General features: G+C 46.0%; 2 protein-coding genes across 2 annotated transcripts; both read right to left on the bottom strand.

Moving 5' to 3' along the window:
* Positions 1-172: 172 nt before the first annotated feature.
* Positions 173-14,945, bottom strand: cpda (carboxypeptidase D, a). The gene is made up of 21 exons (XM_076050018.1): positions 14,117-14,945; positions 12,821-13,068; positions 9,834-9,976; positions 9,475-9,644; positions 8,607-9,049; positions 8,327-8,518; positions 7,878-8,045; positions 7,640-7,749; positions 7,412-7,514; positions 6,800-6,942; positions 6,533-6,702; positions 6,150-6,449; positions 5,848-6,043; positions 5,486-5,621; positions 5,253-5,399; positions 4,789-4,887; positions 4,637-4,698; positions 4,385-4,516; positions 4,076-4,258; positions 2,337-2,439; positions 173-2,052 (listed from the first exon to the last, which is right to left on the bottom strand). The coding sequence occupies exons 1-21, from the start codon at positions 14,791-14,793 to the stop codon at positions 1,826-1,828; spliced, it is 4,152 nt and encodes a 1,383-aa protein (XP_075906133.1). The 5' UTR covers positions 14,794-14,945; the 3' UTR covers positions 173-1,825.
* Positions 14,946-16,151: 1,206 nt separating this feature from the next.
* cryba1a (crystallin, beta A1a) lies at positions 16,152-18,927 on the bottom strand. The gene is made up of 7 exons (XM_076050020.1): positions 18,833-18,927; positions 18,326-18,658; positions 17,713-17,774; positions 17,413-17,531; positions 17,071-17,212; positions 16,722-16,864; positions 16,152-16,519 (listed from the first exon to the last, which is right to left on the bottom strand). Exons 3-7 carry the CDS (start codon positions 17,746-17,748, stop codon positions 16,372-16,374), a joined length of 588 nt encoding a protein of 195 aa, XP_075906135.1. The 5' UTR covers positions 17,749-17,774; positions 18,326-18,658; positions 18,833-18,927; the 3' UTR covers positions 16,152-16,371.
* Between the last annotated feature and the right edge of the window lie 874 nt (positions 18,928-19,801).

Genomic DNA, 19,801 nt, shown 5'->3' with positions numbered 1-19,801 from the left:
CATCACAGCTAGACATCTGCGTCAGGCAACCCTGAGGACACTGCTTTACCTGTTCAACTAGTGTGAGCTACACTCCTTATGTTCAGGAATCTGATGATAGTTTGAGGAATATTTTACCGAGATATATCAAGTACGTACTTGAAGACAGAAAAGCAAGAGGAGCTGTGGGGTATTTTCTTTATTTCTTTGTTTTCATGTTTAACATGAACAGCACATCCCATTCACAATTTATTTACAGTTGATTCCAGTTCATATAAAACTCTCGACAATGTGTGTGACCCTGATACACGCTCAACTTTCATAATTCAAAACGCACACATTTGCAAATGCTGCTTACAAGGAAAAAATACAAAAGTGTATTCCTACACTAAGAATTCAATTGAACTGGTAACAGTGGCGCTTGTTTAAAAGAAGACACTCAGACTCGTTGTCACTCAAATTAAAATACAATAAGGCAAAATTACATAAGCGAGAAAATATTTGTGAGATGTAAATGCAAGTACAATAGTCCCAGTTAATGATCTGCATTTAAGGATCTGAAGCTAAATTTGGCTCGAGTGAGTCACGTGTAAAACTTTGGTGCAAAGAGATAACTGGGTACAAGAAATGTTTTAATCTTTCATCTGATTTAGAAAACTCAATTTAAACGACTCACTTTGAAATCCCCCCCCAAAAAATCCAATCGGCTTCTCATCAGCGGTTTGATGATGGCATTTATGCCAATCTCTTCGCATTGGACCCTTAAATCCCACAGAATGGGCAGGTAAGTGTTGGGCAGTGACCTTATTTGGACGGACCACCTGTTTATGACGCACTCAATTCAAAATGACAAAACAAACTCAACCTGTGCTAAAAACAAATAAGTAAAAAAAATACATTCTTCCTATGATTACATGTTTCCAGATCCTGTAATCGGGAACAGTCGATGGGACAAGTGACCTCCGTGCACACGTCAGAGCACCTTGTAGGTGGATTTCCATTTTATCAATGTTCTCCCTGATGCTTAAAGCTTTGAGAGCAGCTCACCCTTGGCAATGATGTTGGCCAACACAACACAGGCAAAACTGCTGGACCCAAGTCAGCCAGGCTTAAAAAAACACTCATCTGTGCAGAACCGCCATCCATTCATCTCTCTTTTCCTGTCACCTGAGTGCGGGATGGATCGAACACCTACATGAGCAAGATATGACATAGTTGCTATTTTTGTCACACGCACACACTGGTGCAACAGTGTGAACAGACTGTAAATTTTAGAGGCCAAGGCACAGTTTTGGATTCAGTCTCTCGGATGCTTTGATTGTGTCAATGCTGTCTTGGTTAAAAGAAAAAAAAAAAACATTCTAAATCAGAGGACTATTGAGATAGGTTTGTGATATTAGAGAGTGAGAATGTGTGAGACTGAGCATTTTTTTTAGTTCATTCAACATCTGGTTCCACAAGAGTTCATTTGGACTTGGCGGCTGTCACTCCTTCAGCCAGGCAGTGGACTTGCAAACCTGGACGGCTGAGGTTCCCGGCACGATCAACGTTCCCTCCTCTACTCCTCTTTTACTAAATCAGGTCAAGTCTGCTGCCTTCCTGAGGAGCCAAAGTCCAGACAGCAGCGCTTCCCCCCAGTACTGACTCAAGGGGCAGGGCATTTCAGGGCAGGTTGGAATTTGACAAAAGTGTCTTAATTCCCTTCAATATGTTGGCCAGCGAGCCAGTTCAGACGATCCTTGTTGGCAGGCCGTTGAATTTACCGGGTATAATCGAAAACAAAAAAAGCCGCATCTGGGGAAAAAAAAAACACAAAAAAATAAAATCGGTGAACCGCCTCTTCTTCTTAAATCTTGTTGGCGTACAGCGTGTCCTCGTCGCTCTCGCTCTCGTCCTGGAACTCGTGTGCGAGCAGCGACTTCTTGGAGCCCATGGAGGTGAGCCGGATCTCGTCGTCGTAATCGTCCCGGTGCTGCCGCAGCCGGTGGAAGCCGTCCTTCTGGTAGCTAGACTTGGCCGCGCACACGCACCAGATGATGCACGCCGTCACCACCAGCGCCGTCATGGTGGCCGCTGCAAAGGGAGAGGGGGGCGGGGGGGGATTTATTCAACATTTTCTACAGCGACTGAACTCTTCACATATTGTTTGACATTATGAGCAATTTCGGAGGCTGAAAGCACGGCATCGTTTAGGCCTATACGATTCATTTAACACAGAACCAAAACAAAAGTGCTGCTTGTAAAAGTGCCGGCAAACTGCAAGCTAGACAGCCGCTATGACGGCCCGATTTATTGTGAACGCAGGATATAAGTGTGACGGGTGAAGTCATCGACGAGGACAAGGAGGTAGTGTTTACCTGCGCTGGCCACCACAAACTGTCTGGGCAGCCCGAAGATGCTGTTGTTCGTGTCAAACTCAATAATGACGGTGCTCGCTGGTTCATTTGGAGAAACCACCACCTGCGACACGGGAAAACAAACATTGGGGTTAGCCTCAAAGCTGAGCTGTTCTGCTATAAATGGGAGGCAGACTTCAAAACATCACAATCAAGGGATAATTTGAGGTGTGGAGCGCTTTGCGGCGCAAACTGCAGCAGGTAATTTTTCTTCTTTTAAGCGACTTAAGACAGTGATGGAATAATAATAGTGGTAATTCTGCACACCTTATCTCCTCAGACTGTTGCTCCACACAAAGCCAAACCTCCACTGAGGAGTGTTGGAAATTACCCGACTGATTGGCAAACACCTCTGCAGGTGTGACTGCTTAGTATAATGTGCTGCAGGTTGTTTAGAACATCTTGGGGGGGAGGGAAAAAAAAAAAAAGTTGGACCGCTGGCTCAAGATAAGCCAAAAATCACTCAGCTTCCATTTCGAAAGGTAAATTAATTTTGTTTCTAGCTTGACTTTTCCACTTTAAGAGGGGAAATGGGTCCTCAGTTCATTTCTAAACTTATTCAAAACTGGTGAGTGAGATTGAAAAGTGTATGAGTGCGCCTTTTTCTGAACATATTTTTCAGTGGAGTGAAATGCGTCCCTATGGCTTGAGGCAGAGTATCCGATGTCCCAGAAAATATGGAGAGACTATTACCAAGAGGAAATACATGTTGGTCCCCAGTTGTGAAGTGGGGACCGATTGCGAGCAGAGCGATGCGGACCGTCACAGACCCCTGCATGACAGATATGTAAGGAACGCTGCTATTCTTCCAGATCTGCACAGCGACGGGGCCCGACCCGCTAAAAGAAGAAGCTCCACCCGCTGCGTCTGCACCGCTCAGCCGCTGCCGCCGCTGCCGCTGATGATCCACGGCTTCACCACACTGGAGTACCGACAGATGTACCACGCAGTGGTGGATCCGCTGCTTTTAAGGGCCGGGGGAAGACCCGTGGCCTACAGCCTGGAGTTGGGGCGTCTCATTAAGGAGAATCTGTTCGAGGAGCTCGCCTACCCCACGCTTCAAATCTCAGAGCAGTCGAGCGGAAAGGTGGAGGTGACGGAGAGGTTTTGCGTGCTCCGCCCGACGCCTGTCATAGACGTCGACAGCAGAGGGGAACCGATGTGATCTCCTCCCACAGAACTTCTACACAGTTTCTGGTCAAAATTCTTAAAGGTTTTTCTCTCTTTTCTTTAAAGTGTTAATATCATAATCCAAATGTATTTATGTTTATTAAAAACAAAAAATTACTTTTTTATGTTGAAATACCTTTTTTTTTTTTTTTAAATGTAACATTTATGTCCTGCAAGAATTGTGAAAAAACAACAACATTCAGACAGTGTAACTAAAACAAAGAATTTATCTAAATTCCAAAGTACCAACAAAAAAAAAATCACATAAATGAAGTTATTTGGTTGCAGCAGCTAAAACAATGCTACAAACTGAATGTTTGTTCTTGCTGTCTTCTTCAATGAAGTTGTGACTTTCATCAATGTTCAAAATCAAAACCCTTAGGGTTCTTTTCTTCTTAACTCCCGAAACCTAATCTGTATTAAATTGTGCAATCATAATCATTATCATTATTGATCATTCGTGAGCATTGTCTTGCTTCCGGCCTGCAAAATAAAATAGGACAAGCACACTGTATTTTTGGACTGTGTACCTTTTGGTGCATTTTGTAACCATCAGCTATGGCTTCAATGTTGTGGCTGCCGGGAGCCAGCAGTGCATGAAAGTGGCCTCCTTCCGCAGTGAAGACTCTCACTCCTCCATTAAGCACGACGACCGCCCCGGCGATAGGCTTTCCACTGCCGTCTCTCACTATTCCGTGCACCCCTTTGTGGACCTGGAGGAATGAAGCAAGAGAAAGATGGTGCAGTTACAGGAAACTGGCTTGAAGTTTTAAAAGGCAACGAGTCAAACGACTTTGGTTGAAAGATCTGTCGCTGTCGCTGCAGGCCGCGCGTCTTACTTCAACCAACATGCTCAGCAGAGGCTTCTTGTTCTCGGCCCACAGTGCTGCCAGCTGGTCAGCAGGAGGGTACAAACAGCAGCCAGTGTACACAGTGATTTCTGGGCAGTGGCCAAAGTCCATGCTGAAATCCTGCGATGACATGTAGGCACAAGATGGTAGAGAGGCACAAGGTCATTTTCTGGCAAATAAAAACCAAAATGCTTCAGAGCAGCAGGCAGGACGCTGTGTTCCTGCAGTGATAAAACTCACCTTCATGCTCCCCATGTGACTATGTTTCTCTGCCGCCCTCATTACTCCCCCATGCGTGGTGTCTGCACAGAGACGGGAAAGTGAGGCTGATTAACATCATACAGCCAATGACCAGCTGACTGACAATTACTAGTCGTAGTTAAATGACTCACTCTGCCCATTATTTGAGCATCCAGCATTCCCATGGTGCATCTTGGGATGGTTCTTGGCATAAACATTGGCCAAGTACTTCAGAGTGGCTTCATTTTCGACTGGAAAGGAAGAAGCACAGAGGCAACAAAATAAATAAAACCTTTCATTCACAACTTGCAGCAGTGGAGAGTTGGTGTAAAACTGCTGCTTTTTGTTTGATACATTTTCTGCTCAATTTGTTGGAAAATTGGAAAACAGAGCACAACAGCTGCGTTCCTCGACACTTTGTGTAACGAAAATAAAGGTGTGGTTCGTGTATTTTTAGCGCTCAACAGTCACGCTGAGAACAGGGTCTAGTGTCTGAATCTCACAGGGCTGAGGGCCTCTTAGAAATACATTTCTAAAGCTTAAAGATACATACCATTATGATCAGCAAAGTTAGATTTAAAACAAGTGTGGCTAAGCTGCAGGAGGGAGGCGTTACCTGGCTGGACGGGCCTGTCGTAGGGGTAGGTAGCCACCAGGTCGCCCCCATCCAGGGCCACGGAGAGAGTGTAGCCCCTCTCCAAGATCAGCTCCATCATCGCTTTGGTCTCCGGTTGAGGCTCCAACACATGCTCAGATGCATTACCTGGACACAGAAATAGAACATATGATGAAATGAACAGGGAGTAGCAGGAAATGTCTGCTAGATTAATTTCCTCTGCTTCAACTAACCAAAGAACTCTCGGTCCAGATCCTTTCCATTAGCGTTGCCCAGGCCCTGGGTGGAGTTGCACTGCCTCTTCGTCGCCTGCTCTCGTCCGTCTGGGTTAATGGAGGGCACAATAACAATCTTGGTCTCGTTGATCAGCTGTGGAAACAATGGGAAACAATGATGACAGGGAGGAATGGAACACAGACAGCAACAAATTGTTTTCATCCTTGAGGAGCAGGGAAAATCCAATCTCCAATCCATTTTTATCCCCTTTAGACAAACAATAAATACAAAGCAATTGTAAATGTTGTTCTAAATAAAAGGTTGATTCTGGACAGGCTTCTTTTTTTTTTTTTTTTGCCTGAGGTGGCCCAGAACTCACCGTGGTGATGTATGGGTTCTTTCCATAGTTGATGCAAAGAAACGCAGCAAACTCCAGCAGCAGCTCAGTGCCCACCGCAGCGTTGCCATGAATCCCTGCAACAAAGCGAATCTTGGGCTTGGAGGAGTCCTCTTTCCCTGGTTTGTTTGAGATTTCCAGAGCCCAGATGGTTCGGACCTCCACACTCTGACCCAAACTGGAGGCAGAAGGAGGGAGGGATGAATCGAAGAAGAAATAAATAAAACACAGGATTGAGTCGGTTGAAACAAAAAATGCCACAAGGTCCAATAAAGCCAACTGACCTGTGCAAAGTTGTGATGTTGGGGAAGTTGAGGGTGAGGCCTCGCAGGAAGTCCGACCGCTCCTTGTAGTTGCAGTAGCGGAAGCTGTTCTTGGTGGGCGTGCTGCTGAACAGCTGCTCCAAACCTTCACCCGCAGACAGGTCCTTGATCAACTTCAGGAGCTCCTTGGGCGCCGTCTGTGTGGGCTGAGGTCTCGGAGTCGGCGGATCTTCTGGCTCCGAATGTAGAGGTGCGAGCCTGAAGTCCACCGTCTCCGCTCTGCCCTCTGACACCGTGGCATAGGTCGTCAGTGGAGTGTACCTAGGAGGGATATTTATTTATTTTATAAAAATAACCTCAACAATTCTATTAATTATTTTATTAATCTAAATTCTACAACTTACCCGTCTGCAGAAGCAGTGATGGAATAGGTTCCAGGGGTCAGCAGCCTCCAGTAGTCACCAGTTTCAGCCGAGGTGACGTCGTGGTTGATTCCCTCCACACTGATGGTGGCGTTGGCGATCCCTGAACCATTCTTAAAATCTGACACGGTGCCCTTAATGCCAGCGTGGACCTACAAAGATAGACAAACACCAAGCAGTCAACCTGTGCAGCGAGAAGAGTGAAGTCAGGAGTGTGTTCAGGGATGGCAAGAAACAGGGTTTAAAGACCTGCTGTATGAAGCGCAGCAGGGACATTCTGTTCTGCTCCCAGTAGGTCGGGAGGTCCTTGGCCAGGGGATACTTGACACAGCCCAACTCGATGGTGACCTCAAAACAGTTGGTGTGCAAGTAGTTCCAGTCTTGCATGCCGCCTGGACAGAGAAGATTTGCAGGCAAACTTTTTAATACCAATATAAAATAAAGGTCCCATTTTAAACCCATATTCTTTTTCCTAGGGCACTAACGGGGTCGATTTTCACCCTTTATATATCCAGAAAACAGTATTATTTAACCCCTTGTTGGCAGTCTCCTGCAAAAACAAGGAGTTTTTGCTTTCTGCCAAAAATGATTTTCTTTGCTGGACCTTCCACATGTTTTGGAGCCGCCAAATCAGCCTCAGAAAAGAAAAGGTTTGCTTTCCTTAGTGACATCACAAAGGGCTGATTTTCTAAACTTGTTTTTTACTACATATTTTCTGAAAAGTGCAGCAAGCAAAACGAGCAAAAGGAAGAGATTTTTTAATGTCTCCACTGAGAAACGTTAACGTTAGAAGACACTGGTTAGGTACACTTTGTATAAGATGGGACCTTGAAGATTGGAGGGCAAAAAAAGCAGGCTTACCAGGAACGTTGTACCATTTGGCGCCGTTGGTGATGCCATCCTCGAAATATTCATTAGGGTACATGTCAGTACAAGGGAATCCATTGTGCATCAGTGTATTCTCCTGCACACACACAAGTGACCCAAGAGCTTAACAATGAGTTCTGTTGCAGTTCAGTTCTCTGAAATCATCTACTCACAGGTTTCAGAAAGAGCACAAGGCTTTTAACAGTGCCAGTGTCTCGTTACCTGAGAGTAGGCTAAGGCCAGCTGACGAAAGATTTTGTCATCAGGCGACTGGCTGTACTGACTCTTCCCTTCCTTCTCATCATCGTAGGGGTAGTTCACCACCAGGGAACCTGCATTCCACATAAAGCAAACACGCTTTGAAAACTTGTAGTTGTGGAAAAGTTCACTGAAGTAAACACCCAAATTTTGGATCTTGTGTGCGTTTCAAAAACTCGAAAGACCAACAATAGGGCCGTACCTCCGTGCAGGTTGGCAGACAGGACGAAGGGAGCACTTTTCAGCCAGTTCATCACGGCTATCGTCTCCGGCTGCCGGGGCTCCGTGATGTTGACAAACTGGTCAGGAAAGTTACGGTTCAGGTCAAAGTTGTTGCTGTTGTTACGTCCGCGGTAGCCTCTCATGTCACCTGAGAGGGAACCAATGAAAACAATGAGACAAGATTTGTATCAGCAGTGCCGGACAAACTGGTTGGTTTTCTACCCCTTCACATCTAAAAAATCCTTCTTCAAAGGAAGAGACACTCTTCCTTTGAGCAGCGTGTGCAAGTGATCAAATTACTGTTTAGGAACTCTGAAGTTGCAAAGATATTCAACACCTGTAAGTTACACAAATGAGTGTGACCTGACAAAGGTTTTGAAGCGTGAAGGATGTCGCTGAAAAAAACGCTTCACGCTTCACTTTTCTCACCTTCATGAGCAACTTCATAGCCATCGGGGTTCATTGAGGGCATGATGTGAATGCGAGTGCTGTTGACCAACTCGGTGACCTCCGGGTCTGTTCCGTAGTTGAGGCACAGGTACTCGATGAGGTTGAGCAAGAGCTCTCGACCCACAACTTCGTTGCCGTGCATGTTGCCGATGTACTTGAACTCTGGCTCCCCTGTCAAGACACCACACAGAAAGGGTTTTGTGGAATCTCAAGAAAAGGGTAAAAAAATAAAACAATTTAATTCATGCACACAGCATACCGTGCTCATGGACTGCGGGGTTGTCAGAGATGATCATTACGTAAAGATCTCGGTTGTCGGCGGAGAGGCCGACCGAGTACAGGTGGGTGATGGCGGGGTACTCGCTGCTGTACTTGCGCAGGAACAGGTCCATGTCTGCGTTGTTGTGGTGGCGGAACTCCTGCGGCTGGATGGCTTGGTGTTTGGGCGGGAGTACGGTAGGGCTGCTCACAGGGGGAAGGATGGCGGTCTGGGTGGAGGTGGCAGCAGTGGCGGCAGCGGTGGTGGTGGTGGTGGGGGTGGTGGCGGTTGCTCTGTGATTTGATTTGTTGGTGGATGGAGGAGAGGCTGTCGTCATGGTGAAGCCACCTGCAGTGTCTCTGACCACGGGCGCCAGAGTAAAGTTAAGCACTGTGGCCTTGATGTCGATGACTGTCACGTTGGAGACGGTCATGGGTGTGTACCTGGAACCAGATGGGGGGGAAAGCACACGGCATTGGCGCTCACAAAAAAAAATTGCTACTTTTTTTTTTTTTTTACAGCGCCATAAGGAAGTCTGTTAGAACCGCGACAGCAGGGCACATTCTTTTCCACTTCACTGAAGGAAAGTTAGTGCCTCCAACCTAAGAGGAGGAAATGGCTGATGTTTAATCTTGGATGAACACGGAAGAGGAACAAAAACATTATTATTATTATTATATATTTAGACAGCTGGAAGGCTGCATCTGATTCTGTTCTCTGTAATTTCACAACAATCGAGAGGCAACAAGCGGAAAATAACACACGGCTCGCGAGCCTGAACTGCTAAACAGCTACTCTTTAACATTCCCAATGTCCCTTGTTGCTTCCTTAGTCATGTAACAAGAAGTCTATTTTTGAAAATATTCACCCCGGAGCCACAGCTGTGATGTTGTACGTCCCGGGCAGCAGCAGCCGGAAGTACTCCCCATGGTCTCCTGTGGTCAGGTTGTGGCGAATGCCCGACACCACAATGCTGGCGTTGGCCAGAGCAGCGCCACCGACGGCCTCCTTCACAAAGCCACGGACGCCCATGTGGACCTGAAAGACCAACACACCAGGTCAACACCCTGAAGATCTTAAAGGGCTAAAGTACTAAAATATAATACATTCTTGACAGCAAACAAACATAAACAAACAAAAGCAAACGTAATTCTCGTAAAAAAAAATCTCGTCCCGCCAGATTGTACGAGAATTTGTCGTTACTTTGCTATTTAAGGGAGGATTTACCTTCTCCATGTAAGCCAGCAGAGATTCCCTGTTCAGATCCCACTCCTTATGCAGCTCCATGGCTCGAGGATGTTTGCAGCAGCTTAGCTCGAAGGTGACCTCCATGCAGTTCCCGTAGAGGTAGTTGTAGTCTTGCATCCCACCTGGGGGGGAATAAGAGAAAACAGCCAACAGTTTCAAACACCGACAAGTGTGAGATGTGTTACACAGGAAGGATAAGGGCATTTTAGCAACATATCCACCTTTGACCAGGGCTGTGTTGATGTTAACTTCCCATGGTAAGGCAACTTACTAACCACTAGCAGATTTTGGATAATCCATTGTCCTTGTATCTCTGTTTTTGGCCTGCTGTACCTTCCCGACACTTGGATGACACCACAACAGTAGTACGAAGTATTTGGAGTGCGTCTCACTTCCATTGTAGAGTGAAATCACTTCCCTCTGTGACACTCCAGGAGGCACAGGTGGAGCGGGAAATGTCACATCATCGAAAAAAAACATTATATGCAAAACCTCAAGCTTGCCTGCTTTTAATGCATGAACCAAACCAGGCGTGGCATCTGTGGTCTGACGCTCCAGGAGGCAAACACACACACACACACACACACACAGAGCAGTGGGTTTTCAGTTGGCTGTGTCACTGCAGCAACAGCTGGACGGTTGCCATGTCGGCCCCAATGGAAGGCACTGAAAAACAGCCACTGTTTGGCGCTTGGTGCTAGTCAGTGTGAAAGTGCTCACACACACATCAAACACTGACAAATGGCTTCAGGAAAGCAAAGCTGTGTTGCAGCGTCAACGAGGGAGGCGTCGACCAACTGCAATCAAAGAGACACATTCACAGACTTCCTTCCTTTTCACTTACCCTGTTTTTTTTGTTGTTTTTTTTTAACTCGAGGTCTGATCAGTCTAAATATTTCATTTCTTCTCAATATTTCAAAAGTGAATCTGTGTGCGTGAGCCTCCCCTTAAAAAAAAGCCGTCTGATTCTGAAAGCTGGAGGAAATGTTTCGACGGAAAATTAAAAATAGACCTCTTCCCACTGAGGAGGAAAAGACTGGCGATGTGGTGGACGACTTGGCTCCGGGTGCAGACACACTGAAATACACCCTGCAGGCCTGAGATCCCTATGAGTCATTTGTGGTCAAGCAACAGCTGCTTGGCAGTCAAAAGGCTGCGACTTGCGGCCAGACCCCCTCGCCATGAACTCTGAATGCGAACAAGAGGACACTATAAACTCTTGACGGCTTATCTGCCTCTGAAGTTTCATGTTTCCTCAGTTAACACTTGTTTTTCTCTCAAAAGAGTTCTCATACTAGACGGCATCCCTATTAGCACACCCTGGAGTCACAGGAGCAAACCGGTGGGTATAAACACGCACACGAGACAAAGCAACATTTTGTCTTTGTGGAATCTGTTGACATCGGGGTGGAAATTCTTTGGAGGTTGTTTTTTTTTCTCCCAGGGGTGGCAGCACGCTGCTCAGTCAACCCGAGACAAGCGGCTCCCTGTGGGAAATCTCACCTACGAATCGTAAGCAGTGTTTGACAAATCCATACTTGGCTGCAGAGCTAAACAAACAAGATATAATGACCCATTGTCTCGGTCACAAGACGTGATCCGCCATCCTGCTCTCGGATACTTTAAGTAGTAGTTCAAACAGAATACAATGCCGTTTGCTGACAGATCCTGACAAACACGGCAACTGGACAAACCCAAATCATAAATATCCGGCAAAGTTACCGGATGTGGTAGCACACCCCGAAGGGACCAGCGACCACTTGCGAGGTAATGGAGCCAAGAATCAGAGCAAGTGGCTCAACACAGTTGTGTTTAGAAAGCAGATTTGTCGGTTTGGAGATGCAACTTTTGGGGATCGCTCCGCGATATTCATGCAGCAGGAACTACTTCAGAGAGTGTTCCAATCATGTGACCTTCAGCGCATTGCGCCACAAAAGAGGGTTTGATCCTGATCCGTGTTTGGCAAGATGACGCAAACTTTCAAACACAATGTAACTCGGTAATATCGGCTTTGCACCACCCCGGACGCTGACTCTGTCATTTTGAAAAGAAATTCAAACATGTGAAAACTCTCCCAAGTTAGTTTGATTGCAGCGGTCCAGCGTTATACTGGACTGGTGGGATGTCAAATTCTGGCTGCAGCACACATATAGAAAAGGTTTCCTGTTACTGACTGCTAGTTCTGGGACTTCACCTGGGCCAATTCATCATGTCAACAAGGTCATTCCGTCACCTGGTATTAGCCCAGTTTTAAACATCTCATTCATTATGAAAGACAGAGAGTGACCAGTGCTGTCCTTGTAACTCTTAAACATTTTGATTACCATTTATACAGATATTCAGACACATTTGCAACGAAGAATCAATTATTAATGTGACATATTAATTATTAACAAGTAGAACATTTATTCTCTGAAAGGCAAATAACTGGGAAGCTGCATCAATAAAAAAATAATAATCTAATTTTGTCCCCTTTCCAAAATATGAAAGGTCTGACAGAGCATCGGTCTCATCAGGAGTTAGAAGGAAAATTAAAATGACAACAAAGAATTTGCAGGTCACAAGGGAGGAAGAAGACGTGGCACTTGAAGGTTTACAGTGGGATCAAGCGGGCTGCATGTTAATTCATGGAAAATAAGTAATCATGAGAAACTCGACCGGGCCTGGGCTTTGCTGCAACAAAGTGCAGTAACCTGATACAGCAGCTCCTTACATCAGCGGCTGCCAAACCCCACCGGAGAAACCGGTGAACAAAGGAGGGCTGATAATGTTTCAGCACCAGCGAAAGACACAAAGGCCATGAGGCAACCCTGAGAAAAGTGAGGTTTACACACAAACCATCACCACTAACCAGCCGAATTACCACTACGTACTACTGCTACTACTTTACTACAAGCAGACACATGCTCTGGCTGCGTATCACAACACATGCAGCTGATAAACAAAGCCAATGGGGACCATCTTACCAGGAACATCGTACCAGTCGGCCCCGTTGGTGATGCCGTCTTTGAAAGTCTCCTGCATGGCATCGGTGCAGTTCGGCTTGCCCAGCCTCATGGTTGGGTGATTCTGGGAGTAGACCAGCGCCAGGTAGCGGAACAGGCCGTCGTCCTCCGACTTGCTGTAGAGGCCCTGCTGCTGATGGTAGGCTGAGTCATCGAAAGGGTAGCTGGCCACCACGGTGCCCCCATGCAGGTTCGCTGACAGCACGAACCTGGAGAGGCAGAGGACACGTCTCAGGGGTTAGCTTGCAAGGGCAAGTTGGAGCACGGCCTGAAGACGGAGCGGCCGGCGCTCCGCCGTGGTGCTAATTCTAATGATGGGTGATGTGATAAACAGTGCGACTGGACTGCGACTGTTGCAACCGCTTCCTCTAGAGCAACAGCAGAATGGCGTTGAGGAACGTTGAGACAGTAGCGCTTCACTTGAGTATCCAGGATTTTGTACATGGCTACAATACAGAAGGAAATATGGCACTTTGCAATACACTCTACCACTGATTTCAGAATTGGATCGCACCCTCTCTTCTAAACTCTTTGGAACAGAGACAACTCTGATTTGTCATTCCTGGTTTCAGAGCCAAAAAGACAACAAGGTCAGCTATAACTAACAAGTTATTACAATAGGTTAATGTTTGTCTCTCAGTGAAAAAAGCAGGCTCAGGAAGAGGGTGATGACTCAATTTCATCCTGCTCTAACACCACGCTGCTTTCATTTTTGCATGGCTTCGACTGATTTCACCTTAATTTTTCATGATTTTTTTTTTTTATTATTATTAATTGCTGGGCCATTAAATGCAATACGCGACTGCCTCTTTAAGTGTTAAGAACCAAAGCGGTCCTTCATACTCAGATAAATGTCTGTTTGTTTGGCAAGTTCTTTTGAGCTCTCACTGTTCTGTTCTGCCACTGAGGTGAGTGTTGTGAGTCACACCGTCTGTCCCCTGCGGGTGCTAATAAAAGAAAAAAAAAAACGAAAACAAAGCAAACGCTTTGGCAACTCGTTGGCAAACATTTTTTTTTTTTTTTTTTTTATGTATGCCTCCCAAAAATCTGAGACTCTGCCACAAAAAACAGTGTTTGAGCTGAGCAATCAGAGGAAGTTTACTGAGGCCATTCCAGCCCAGCATCCAGGGCAACAGGACCAGAACACAAGTGACTGGCAGCAGCGGGCGATGCTCTGGGCTGCGGCGCGGTGCTGTCACAGGACAGGACAGGACAGGACAGGACAGGACAGGACAGGGGAGTGGAGGCCAGGCTCACTTTTTCTCCTGGATCCACCTCATCATCGCCACGACCTCCGGGACCTTTTCATGGTCCACGGTGTCGCCGTCGTACTGGTCCGGGAAGCTCCTGTTCAGGTCCTTGTTGCGGGCATTGTCGCGACCGCCGTGATCGCCCTCGCAGTCGCCTTCCTTGGACCTCTCGAAGCCGTCCGGGTTCATGCTGGGCAAGATGTAAATGTCCGTGCTGTTGACCAGCTCGGCGACACGCGGGTCTTCTTCATACCGGTTGAGAAGGTAATCCACCAGGTACATCAACACCTGCCTGGACACCGTCTCGTCGCCGTGCATGTTGCCGACGTATTTGAACTTGGGTTTCCCCGGCGAGTCCACCTCGGGGTCCTGGGTGATCCGCATGGCCCACAGCTGCCTGCGTTCCACCGACTGCCCTATGCTCGACAGCTTGGCGATGTGCGGGTGTTTCTGGGCCAGCGACTGCAAACGACCGGTGAGGTCAACGTAATTGTAGTATCTGCTGTATGTTTCGGCCGCTTCCTCCGTCGCTGCCCCGGCGGGGAGGCTTCGTGTCCGGCGGAGCCTGGCGTCACCGAGCGAGACAACAAGGCAGAGGAAGAGGAGGAGGACGAGGGTGGTGGTGGTGGTAAGTGACAACCTCGGAGCCGGCGACGCCGACGGACGTTTCCAGGCGTGTCCCATGTTGAGCTTTCGTCTTCTTTTAGATCATTCGGACTATTCGCGCAGCTTCGGTTCGCGTTCGGCTCCCAGGCGGCGGAGTTATTCTTCGCAGCCAGGAGCCAGTCTTGTCTGGCCCTGCCTGCCTGCTTGTTTCCAACTACTTCCGTTTGGCTCCGAGGGGGCAGGGCTTCGTCCTGACGCAATCGTCTGTTAAAGTGGTACGCGTCGATGTATTGGCGGAAAACAATGCGGTTAGGTTCTTCTATCTTCCGCTATGTTTTTTTCTTTTTTTCTTTTTTCTTTTTTCTTTTTGTGGAAATGTCACGGTCGTTCAGAGAATGGCACCGCGGTGAAAGATGACTCAATTAGAAGTGGCTAGGATCCTTGTATTTAAATACGTTAGTCAACTTGAGATAGTATTTCCCTTATTTGATTTAATATTGTTGACTTTCCTTACAGGTTTATCTTTTTCTTTGCTTCTGTGACTCCGGAAAGACAATGTTTGAACATACTGTCTCTGTATTTGTTCTAAAAACAGTAAAGAACCAGTAAAGACAAATTATTCAATGAAGCACTTGCTGGTCCTGTCAAGTTCCGGGGCTTTAATGATGGGTCTGATAACGCTACATTTTTAGGGATTGCATCCACGACATTAAAAAAAAAAAAAAAAAAAAAACATATTACACAAAGTAAACATCTCTCACCATCTTCCTTATCTTATCTTACTTATCTTATTGAGCTTTTCAGTTGTTCTGATCTACAGCTGCTGCAGGGGGCGAGCTAGGGGCTCTTCCCTGCATGTGTGCGTCACAGGCATACTCCTGTCCTGTTTGATTGCGCTAGTTGCATTATGTTTGTCCATATGATGACGAATCAAACTTTCGAAAATAAAATTTCTTTGTTGACTCTGAAGATAAATTGACTTTAGAGCAAAAAAAGAAGAAGAAGAAGAAGAAGAAGAAGAAGAAGAAGAAGAAGAAGAAGAAGAAGAAGAAGAAGAAGAAGAAGAAGAAGAAACATAAAACCGTTTTGTGTTTTTGGTTAAAAATCCTTGCGTTACGATTGAGACTTTTTTTTTTACGCATTTAATATTCAAAACTATCACTTAAATGTGTGTTATGTTGCAAGCAATGAAGTATAAAGTTTGGAGGAGGTGAATATGAAAATAAATCACAACTGACATATTTGAGTTCAGCAGCAGACTCATATATTTCTCTTTATTATAGGTTGCCCATTTCTTCCTTTTATGCATCACTTTTAGCCACAAATAGGTGAAGCCGTGACTGGCAAAACGCCTCCATTAGGTCTTATTGCCCATATCCCCTCTCTGTTGTTTTCAATTAGGAGCCTTTTGTCACTGCCAGGCTCCTCCTTCTCTCACACATCTATCACTTTATAACATTCCTCTCAGTTTTCATGTGGCAACAGAACAAAAACACAAGCGCGCTAAACACCAGGAGGCACCGGGAGGCGTCGGCCTCAAATCACTCGGGGTGGGAGACGGAGCTCGCCGGTGCCTGGAATGACTGGGTAAAGGGAGGAGTGGGGGGAGCAGGAGGAGGTAAAGAGCGGCGGGTTGGGAGAGGAGCCTTGCAGGCCTCACTGCTGGATTCGACGCAGCGACTGCACCTGGAAGGACTGAGCGTGGGAGCCCCACTCTCTGTAGTGTTTGTACTCGCCGCCGTGTCGATCGCACTCCAGGATGTACTGGTAGCCACGGTACCCTGGGAACTGGTAGCACACCCAGCTAGAGAAGGAAGAAGAGAAGAAGCCAGAGAGGAAGCAGTGTGACTCATAAGACATGTGTGATATGGTCTGCAGTCATAATGTATGACCTGTCTATATTTCTGGAACAAAGGTGACACAGCAAATTTGCACATTTTAAATTTTGGAGAGCTTATGGGTAAACTCTCTCCAGATATGTCAGGAGTGTTGTGGTTGAGACTTACGCTCCACTCTGAACTTGCATAGATCCGATCTCGTTGTTGCCCCAGCCCATGGCCTGCAGAGAGGGGTAGTCATCGGTGACCTCCCACTGGTGACCCATGAAGTTCTCCTGCCCGTACAGCACCATCTTGGACTCTTTGTGGTTCTGTGGGAACACAGTGAAGACCAATATGCTGCTATTGCCGTAGAAACAAAACAATCTCAAAATCTGCTGCCCATTTGCAGTTTGATTAACTCTAAACCACAAACTTAGGTAAGTTCCTCTATTAGTGCATCACACAGGATCTCAAGTGAGAAACCCAAATGGTTCAAAAGGTGTTTTATTTTAATAACTGAGGGACGGTAACTCACAGCCGAGCAGATGGGGCGGAAGGACATCATCCTTTCAATGTGGTAGGCGTTGCTGCCACTCCACGAGTCCCAGTGAGGATACTCTCCTCTCTCCAGCACAAACTGCTGTCCACAGAAGCTGGAGTGCTCATATCCTGCCCAGCTGTCCACAACAAGCAGATGGACACACGCAGGACTGTTAGTTCTCCTCAAAAAAAAACATCCCATGTGCAGTAATTAGGAGGCAATCTAGTGAGATTAAATGGATTCTGCTTAAATTATAGCAGTGGCGGAAAAAAAATAAAACAAAACTCTCATATCTTGAATGTCACACTGCGGCTGAGATTAGTCGGTCTGACTCACGCGCCACACTCCACCTTCAGGGAGCGGATGTTGCTGACTCCGCACTCCATCACATTCTGACACGCTGAGGTAAACTCCAGACGCTTCCCCTGGAAGTTGTCCTGGTCATAAACCGTGATCTGCAGACAGTACAAATGCATACATGTAGTATGCACATGCAGCGTGCACACACTGATGCGTGTACAAGGACACACCAATCAATGGTATCATCAGGCCAGGTACTCATTGTGAATTTTTTAATTAAAAAAAAGTGTCAAGTTCGGCTGCTTTGGTTATCAGCAGCTGGGAGGCGTCACTCACCTTCCATGTACCTGGGTTGGGATTGTTCAGAGCCATGCTGCTGTGTCTCAGTGTTGGGTTACCTTCAGTGTCAAAGAGCAGAGAGAGGCAACTTAAAGGTGAAATATCTTACAAAATTTATCCAAACATGTGCAGACAAAACTTTGCAGAAGGCTGTAAACAGAGGGCTAAATATGCTTTAGATTTATAGAGCTGATGGGATACTGAATGTACTGAATGCTGTGATCCTCCACTGGTGTTGTGGATGAAGAAACGATGCATCACGCAGGGTAGAAGCTAAAAGCCTCATCAAAGGCTTACTTGTGCATTGCAAAAAACAATCCAGATTTCTTTGTAATGAAACAATGTAGACATTTACACTTCTACAAATGTTAATCATTTCTGCATGTTGATTATTCTCCTATGCAGCCAGTGATGGCGCCAGCGCTTTTGTCATGCGCACAATGCCGCTCGCTCAGCCAGCGCGTGCTCAGTATATCTATGGATTTCCGCGTTTGGCCTCACTCTATACATTTACGCTGCTCAGCAGAAACAATACAGACAAAGAACAGTGAAAAAAAAGTCAAGTGGCAGCTGTTGTCTATAGGCTGAATGGGTGAGGTGGAGGGCTTACCTGGGCGGCCCCTAAAGAATAGCAGTGCAGTGCTCACAGGGGGCTCCACAGAAGTGGTGTCCTGACTCCAGAGTAAATGGACCTATTTATACGTGGTGGTGCTGGAAAGCAACTGGGCCAGTGGGTCTGGGCCGGAGTCAGCACATTGCTGTGGCACTCATTGTTCGGCACTGAGCTGCCGGGCTTTAGTGGGCCACAGTGGGACTGGACGGAGGGCATCGTGCCCAGTGCAAATAAGCACAAGTTCCAAAATGGCCCAGGACCAGAGGGGGGGTCGGACTAAGTCCTGGCACAGCTTGGTCCAGGAAACGGATCAGCACAGATGTTACCACTCTGGTGGTGCAAATTAAAGGGAACACACATGTCATGGTGGAGCTCAAAGACACAAATGACAGCATACAAGCAGACCAAGCTGACTTTTTGCTATTTTAAATCTTGATCCAGATGCAGAGAACAGGAAGTGTTTTTAAAAACAAGCGTGATTGTGCCTTTTTGGTGTTTACTTACTGGGTTCTAGTGAGCAAAGCCTCTTCCTCTAATCCGCACATGTTCACCTCAGCCGATGCACCACTTCTGGCCCTCTCACCTTTCCACTCACTCCTATATAGATGCACACACACACACACACACTCACACACTCAGTCATGCGCACACAGACATTGAGTAAAGCACACAAAGATCTGCTCCAGGAGCCCCCGTATACATTCAGGACCTACGTTAATTCACATATGCACATAATCCTTTTGTAATAAATTGATGTTAGAGCAGAGAAATCATTTTGTCAGCCAACCTTTTTTTTTTTTTTTTTTAACACTATTTCTTATTTTCTCTGTAATCGTAAAAATAAGTATGGACTAATTTAAGAATTTGTTTGGTCTGAAAAATAAACAATAATATTTGTGTGGACAGAGGTAATTTTTAAAAGTGATATTTTTAATCCAACCTAAAACAACACCAGCAAATCAAACTGATGATTTTTTTCTTTACGTTTTTTTTGCAACTTTTCTTTTTGAGTAATACAAGTGTTAACATAGTATATCTTGAGTGTTTCAAAGTGCATGTGTTATATTGGCTATTGTGTTGGTAAAAATAAATAAATTGCTTTAAAAAAAAAAAGTTTTATTCTGCTGGCTGCTGTTTGCTGTGCTATAATATATATTCAATCAAACAGGCATTTCACTGATATCTTACAACTACAAACTAATATTTGATAATGAAGCAGGTGTGGATTATTTTTCTTTTACTTTATTTAACATGAGCTATTTTGCATTTCCCATAAATCATGCATACATACTTTCGCCTAAACAGATGCCAGGAGAAAAAAAATGCGTATTCCATCTGCATTCATGTATGGAGAGAACATGAGAGTGTATAGGTGGAGTTGCACGTACAGTTGTCGCCTTTGTGCCCATCAAAAAGCCAAAGAGTGTTTAACTCCGGTCTGCGCGAACAAAAGGGGGAGATGGATCCTGTTCT

Source organism: Nelusetta ayraudi, unplaced genomic scaffold (genome assembly GCF_046127955.1).
Source record: "Nelusetta ayraudi isolate G7.1 ecotype Tasmania unplaced genomic scaffold, CSIRO-AGI_Nayr_v1 ptg000120l, whole genome shotgun sequence".
NCBI classification, from domain to species: Eukaryota; Metazoa; Chordata; class Actinopteri; order Tetraodontiformes; family Monacanthidae; genus Nelusetta; species Nelusetta ayraudi.
The sequence above is the reverse complement of the archived record's forward strand: the minus strand, read 5'-3'. Positions and strand labels throughout refer to the sequence as shown.